This window comes from Symphodus melops (assembly GCF_947650265.1).
Source record: "Symphodus melops genome assembly, chromosome: 8".
Taxonomy (NCBI): domain Eukaryota; kingdom Metazoa; phylum Chordata; class Actinopteri; order Labriformes; family Labridae; genus Symphodus; species Symphodus melops.
Genome location: NC_136698.1, coordinates 2,180,278 through 2,187,787, shown reverse-complemented (window position 1 = coordinate 2,187,787; position 7,510 = coordinate 2,180,278). Strand labels below are relative to the sequence as shown.

Here is a 7,510-nt window from a genome sequence, read left to right as displayed (position 1 = left end):
TCCTGCTACGTACTGCACTCTGCTGGTTTTGGTTTATTGATGCTGCAGGAGGCTCGTCCGGTGCTCACACATACACACACACATACACATACACAAACACAAACACCGCTCACACACACACACACACACACACACAGCCGGGTTCTGTCAGAAACGAACCCCCCCACAGCCGGTCTGAGATGGCACAGTGCTCCGAGTCTGCCCAGCTGTCCTCCGCGGTGAACGGAGAGCCGAAGAGGGAGAGGAAAGTAGCCATGATCACCGGCATCACCGGACAGGTAACGATCCTTTACACCTGCATGCGTCACAGTGATCTGTCTCTACAGCATGCACACGCACACACACACACACACACACACACACACACACACACACACACACACACACACACACACACACACACACACACACACACACACACACACACACACACGCCTCTTCTGAGGCATCTGCAGACTGTGTGCCTGTGTTGGCACAGTTTATCACCTCACTGTGTGTTACACCTGTGGCGTTTGGTGATTGGTCAGTGCCAGTTGAGTTTACCTGACCTGCTTCCCCCCCCCCCCTGCAAAATATGAACTTCAATCATTTTCATGATTTGTCTTTTCAATGCAGATTTCAGAACCATAACCAGGTTGTTTTCCTAAAACATGCAGGGAATTTGTCTTTGTGTATCGCTGCAAACACAGCTAAAAGAGAAAATACCAATTTCCTAATTTTAAATAATCTTGAATAATAAAAAGAGTGCATGTAAGAAAATCTCTCACTCACACACAGATATGCTTTCAGCGCCGCCCCCCACCCCTCCCCCCGCCATCATTACAACCTCATCACCACAGAAGAAGACACCAGAGTACTCGAAATGAACAGAATGAAATCTACATCCCAAAGTAAACACACATCAACATGTTGCACTTCCTGTTGTAGTTATATTAGATTTCCTGCTTGTGTTTGTTGCATCATGTCACATCATTTAAACACTGAGAGTAGCCGGATGCTAATATCTGCTGATGTGTCGTTGTGGCTCTGTACTCTATGTATGACCATCTCATCTGAAACACACACAGCCAGACAAAGGAGAAGAAGAGGACTCATTGAGTGGTGGACTCGTGTCCCGTCACACAGCTGGTCCTGTTACGCTGTCTTCTTCAGCAGAGAGGAAGCGACAGAGGAAAGCTGGATCGCAGTGGACGCTGCTCTGCTGCGTTTTAAGGGAGGAGACGGCTTCATAGTCATGTCTTGTTTGTTTTGCACAGGATGGTGTCTTTTCATCACTTGTACACACCAGAGAAGAAAGCAGGTCCAACAGGTCAAGTGTCAACCGTCAGTACTGAGTGTAACCAAAATAAAGCGTCCTTTTCTTTTTTTTAATCTGAGATTTAAAAAGCAGCGACCTGCTTCACTCTCATTAATCCTTCCAGTTTGTCTACATGCTGCTGCTGTGAGAATATACACGCAGCACCTTATCGTCCTTTCAGCTCTGGAATCTGTGAGTTGAGGGGCAGCCGGGGCTGGACTTACTGGTAATTCTGCTTTCAGACGATAAGCATGGATGAGTCCGTGTGTGAAAGGACGCTGCTTCGGTAAAGACGGCTTTCTAAAGGTGTTTGCTTCTCGCTCACGCTTTTTGTGTTTTTCTTTGTGCTCGTGTTTTGTCCTCGCGTCGGAGAGCTGTGACGTCGTCGTGAAACTGGAAAAAGGACACCAGGACTTATAAATCTGTGTCATGGCAGAGCTGCGACACCTTTGGGGTTAGAAACAGGGTGTGCTCTCATCATGCACTGAAACTCGCTCGCTGCTTCAGGGTTTGCAGATTTTCCGGGTTATCGTGCTGAAATCAGCTCTTTTAATATTTAGTTTTAAAGGAAATCAGAAAGTACATCGATTGAGTTTTATATTTCTAGATTTAGATAATCAGATGTCACTGTTGGATTATTACCTGGAGTCCAGGTTGCCTGAAAGGGCTCAAGCATGTGAGAGGTCTGGCTCAGTGATTGTGTGAAGGCTTTGTCTCTTGTCATTTCCACAAAGGGAAGAAGAAGCAGGAAGTGACAGGTAAGGTGTCAGGTTGTCCGCCCATCGCAGCTCCCGGAGAGTCATCTTCATCCTCTCCCCTCGCCCTCCTTTAACAGGAAGTGAAGAGCGTTAACTCATTTTCATTCTGCTGTCATGGCGATCCTGCCGAGCACGTGCAGGAGGCATCTGGAGAGAACATCTCCAGAGTCCGTCGCAGGTCTGCAGGCTCACAGTGAAGCTGTAAATCAGCACTTCATAAACGAAGGTGCAGCATGCTGCTCGGTCTGAGTGAGGGGCCGTGAGTTATGAGAGGCCACCTGAGCGCCGAGGCAGCGCTGCTGTTTTTACGATCCGGGGTTATGAAGAGGACAGGTTCAGCTTCACTGTTTGGACAGTTGCACTTTATTCTGGCTCCATCCTCATGTTGGGAGAACAACGTTCCCTGGAGCTGTTTGATGCTCATCCTGCAAAAACCTTCGTTCTTCGTTGGAGTTTTGTCCACGACTCCAGTGTCAGACGTTCAGGAGGAGATCTGAATGAGTGCCAGGATAAAGCGTAGAATCCAGACACACATGGCTCATAATGGCTCCTTAAAGCAGACTCCTCCTCTCAGAGTCTCCGAACTAGAAACTGTATTATTTTCATTTGCTCCGCTCGGCAACGGTGCATCACTGGACATCGGTTCGAAACACAAACTCTGTTTCAGGAACCAACACTTGAACTCATCTTCACTTGTAAGCCCTTGTTTTAGCTCTCAGTGGTGCAGTGAGTCCAGCTTTAAGATGTCCGCTCACGCTGCTGAGACTCTGAAAGTCCTGACGTGAAGCCAGCATGTGTTCATGTCATGGTGCAGGAAAGACTCCAGGAAGTGCTGCTCAGCCATCAGTGGAAGTGGATAATAAAGTGGAGGAAGATATAGGTGTGTGTGTGTGTGTGTGTGTGTGTGTGTGTGTGTGTGTGTGTGTGTGTGTGTGTGTGTGTGTGTGTGTGTGTGTGTGTGTGTGTGTGTGTGTGTGTGTGTGTGTGTGTGTGTGTGTGTGTGTGTGTGTGTGTGTGTGTGTGTGTGTGTGTGTGTGTGTGTGTGTGTGTGTGTGTGTGTGTGTGTGTGTGTGTGTGTGTGTGTGTGTGTGTGTGTGTGTGTGTGTGTGTGTGTGTGTGTGTGTGTGTGTGTGTGTGTGTGTGTGTGTGTGTGTGTGTGTGTGTGTGTGTGTGTGTGTGTGTGTGTGTCTTCATTAAACCCTATCAGGCCTGAATGCAGACCCGTGGCGTGCTCGGCAGCGTCTCCATGCGCTCTAAAGAAAGCACATTAACGTGATTGATCTGCAGCTTCCACAGAGTGACGAGTAAACACATGCATGAACTCTGAGTTTACACAGACACAGATTGTGTTCGTGCACACAGACTATAGATGCCTCTCTGATGATCGTCCCCCTTAATGAGGCTTCAGTCTCCTGTTTAGTCTCTGGGTCTCCAGCAGAGGGCGCTAAACTAACAGTGCTTTGATTGGTTTTTGGAAAGATGTCAAAAACGATTGTTTTTATTTTTTTAACTTCTCTCTTTGTCTTAAAAGAACAGAAGAGCAGAGAGAGAGAGAGAGAGAGAGAGAGAGAGAGAGGAATGACATGCAGCAAGGAGCCACGGGTCGGATTTGAAATGAAAAAAATCAGCAGAATTTTTTGTAGTTTTAGTTGAAAACAGGTGCTGTTGGCAGACATGGTCACATGACTTGAAGGAAGAAGAAGAAGTCGTGTGGATTTCTTTCCGTTTCTTGTGTTTTGAATTATCCTGAAGTTCTGCTGCTGAAATGATGAAACATGAAATCACAGATTGATACGCTCGTGCGATCATCAGTGGGAGACAAACTGGGACCAGTTTGCACCATGAACCCAGCCTGTGATGATGATGATGATGATGATGAGGATGATGATGAGGATGATGATTGGAGCTCATGTTCACACTGCTGGGTGGAGGGCCGGCTCATATGGACTAACACTGTTGACATGTTTCTGACACATGGACTGATTTAATCCAACATCAGCGTTTGACTTTCTCACTCGTGTCTGATGTTTTTTTTTTTTTGACCGTCTAAAGTCTGTTTTTCTTTGTTTTCTTCCAGAGCTCGTCGTTGTGTCGGTTAAATGTTTTTCAGAGAAACTTTTTTTTTTCCTGACTTTTATTCTAAGCGTGAGCTCACAGTGAAAGACCCGTCTTTCATTATGAGTAATTGAAGTCTGTTTCAGGGACTGAAGAGGTTAAAAAAGCTTCCTGAACATGAAAATCTTTTTAGCATGAAAGTGAGCGAGTCTGAATTCAGAAAGGTGAAACGTTCGTCTCCCCTAACTGTTTGGTTTTAAGCTCTTTTGCGCCCCCTGCAGGCGAGCTTTGTCTACAGTAGTGGGCGTGTCTTACTTGAAGCCCCTCCCCTTCCTTTCTCAAAGTAACTAAAAACTAGAAATGATCAAATATCGGGGGCTCAGGATTTGAAGTTTTGTTCCTGTGTTGCTGATTATTGTCAGATGATTATCAGTGTGAGGAGTTAGTGGGGCTTCATTGATCTGGCAGGTGAGTGTGTGCGTGTTTGTGTGTGTTTGTGCGTGTGTGTCCCCCCCCCCCATGTCTCTGCTAAGCGCCTGACTCCCCATAACAGGAAGCGGCGAGGTGAGGCCAGGGTTTATGGGCTAATACGGCCTCAAAGGAGCCTCTTGTTTTCACACAGAGCTGCAGCTCTTCAGGCTTGTTTTCCATGTTGGTCTGGCGTGGAACACTTTGACCCTGGCACCGGGGCAGGAAAACATGACACCGGCCGGCCCGCAGCTTTGAACGCTGTGGGGACGGAGCAGAGCGAGGGGCAGCCAGTGCCCCCGTGCCCACATCCCACCACCCCCCCCCTCCCCCCTCTGTGGGTGAGGACCGAACAGGTTGGGCATCAGTGCCAAATCACCGCTCCGCCTGCATGCTCAACCCGGGCCGGCGTTTCTGATCGCACCTTCTTCAGAACGATGACGTTTAAAGATCTGTCACTGTCACCTCCTTAAAGCCCTGAGCTGATTCAAAAACATGTTTAGACTCTTTAAGGAGTTTGACAAAATATCCCCTTTTATTGTCCTCTCAGTTCCTGCAGCTACAAGTCAACAAATCCATCAGGGCAGGTGTTTGTCAGCCAGTTTTCTTCTGCCCTCTAGTGGCAGCAAATATACTTACACTGCCTTTAGACTTCACTGAGCTTTCCCCCCTGGTGTCTTCCTGGGAGCGTAAAGCTTCGACCTTCGCTCCACCTGTATGCGTCCTCTTCATGCAAACCTCAGACGGGACCTTCCCGCTCGTCTCCAGCACGGAGCGTGTCGCCACACTTCTCCTAACCTGCCCTCCACCTTCTCTCCGCTGGTGTCTGCCCTCCACCTTCCACTCTTACCCCCAGACCTGGAGAGGAAGCAGGGGGGAGGGGGGGGGGGGGGGGTTGGCATACCGGCAGTGTGTGTGTGTGTGTGTGTGTGTGTGGGTGCGCACATGTGTGAAGGGGATATTGAGGGATGAATGCCATGACTAGTTCGGAATGTTCCAGAGTTCTCGAATGTGCGGTCGGAAAGTCTGAGCTGGGAAAAAAAGACGAGGAGTAACATGGGTGAGGGGAACAAGACCTTATTGACAGGGCACACACACACACACACGCACACACACACACACACACACATTGGCCCAGTGTCTGATTCATGTGGATATTACACCTAATGATCACGCAGGATTCAGGGAGTTTTCCTTTTTCCCGCTCGTGTCCGTGAACGTGTCGCAGAGTCAACAGTGAGCTCTACAGCGCCACCAGCTGCCAGTTTCACCAACAGGAAGTACACTCAAAAGGACGTTTTTTATTTTACCCTGTTCAATGATGAAGGCGGTTCAATGGATATAAAACCTAAAAAAACTGTTTTTAAAAGTTTAAAACATCGAAACCAACAGATTTAAATGTAAATATTTATTTATAGACTGAAAATAAAAAAGGACTAATACGAAGGCTTTAACCTGAAAAGTGCCCGACTCAATCTAGTCATCATAGCTGTTTTCACGTAGGCACTCAGGATTCATCTCCTGACCAGTCTGTTCACACATTTACAAAAAACCACAATCTGACCCAAAAGTTTGGATTTCAAAGTGAGTCTCATGAAGAAGAAAAGAGCTGGTAAGAAGTGAACTGTGCACAACTGGAAATGAGATGTTCCTCCATCACAGGAAGCTGAATGAATGGAGTCTGTGTGAGGTCTCTGATGAACGTTCTGTCCACACTGACGGAGTGAGCCGACGTTCGATCGACAGAGACTCGTGTGTGACGCCTTTAACAAGTCTTTGCTTTGTTCTGTCTCTTCAGGATGGTTCCTACCTGGCCGAGTTCCTGCTCGCTAAAGGTTACAAGGTGAGCTGTCAACGTCATGATACCGAGAATCTGTTCTTTTTAAAGCTCAGGAAACACACACACACACACACACACACACACACACACACACACACACACACACACACACACACACACACACACACACACACACACACACACACACACTCTGAAATGATTGTAGACAGTCTTGAGTGCCAACACACACACACACACACACACACACACACACACACACACACACACACACACACGGGGCAACATTCCCCCGATAAGCTGAATCCAGCCTCTGCACTGCGTCCTGCCTCCTGAGGGATCGTGATGCAATGTGATGGTGAACATTGTGCACGTACTGACTCACACCTGACCCCTATAAGACCCCCGTGTGTCACTTTGAGCCCCCCCGCCCCCCCCCCCCCCTCCTGCTGCTCGCTGTGTTTCAGGAGCAGGCAGAGTCGACGGCCTGTAGATGCATGCAGAGGTTAATGAGCTGTTTGTGACTCGACGTTAAGGCTGATACCACGTGTGTTTTAAAAACTCGTTTGTTGGCACTTTGCTGCAGCTTTTACGGCTCCCCATCACAATCACACTCGCACACTGCCAACGAGAGAGAGAGAGAGCGAGAGCGAGGGGACGGAGGAAAAGGAGGGTCGAGGAATTTTGGCTTCAAGGTGGAAAATACACGGATCGTTGGCTGGGGGACGCGGTCATGAGGCGTACTTGCAAGGCAATCAAGATATGCAAAATAACTCTGAGCTCCATGTGAAATCAGAGAAGCATCTGTAAAACATGGATTCATGTTCATGGGCTTAAAAAGTCCCCAGAGGTGCCTGAAGTGAAAGAATGAGGGAGAGCAGTTCAAACGTGCTCATTGGGATGTTTGTCGTCTTTCCGAGATGCCTGAAGGACCCGTCTCTTCCACACAGAGAGCAGAGCAGAGCTCACTGTTACACACTATTACACAATGACACAACTTCTACAGTGTGTTTGTTGTGCAGCATAGACGGCGTGCACGAGTTTGCTTTCAGTTTATTTTTCAGCAGAGCTTTTTGTGTTTCCTCTGCAGTAGCTGCATGACTTCATTTCCCCTCATATGTGGAGCAGCAGCAG

General features: G+C 48.0%; 1 protein-coding gene across 1 annotated transcript in view; it reads left to right on the top strand.

The window, feature by feature from the left end:
- The window catches only part of gmds (GDP-mannose 4,6-dehydratase), a 44,956-nt gene continuing 37,446 nt past the window's right edge, over positions 1–7,510 (top strand). The window contains 2 exon segments of the mRNA XM_079351213.1: positions 1–278; positions 6,377–6,421. Coding sequence (XP_079207339.1) covers positions 180–278; positions 6,377–6,421 — 144 coding nt within the window. The 5' untranslated portion in view covers positions 1–179.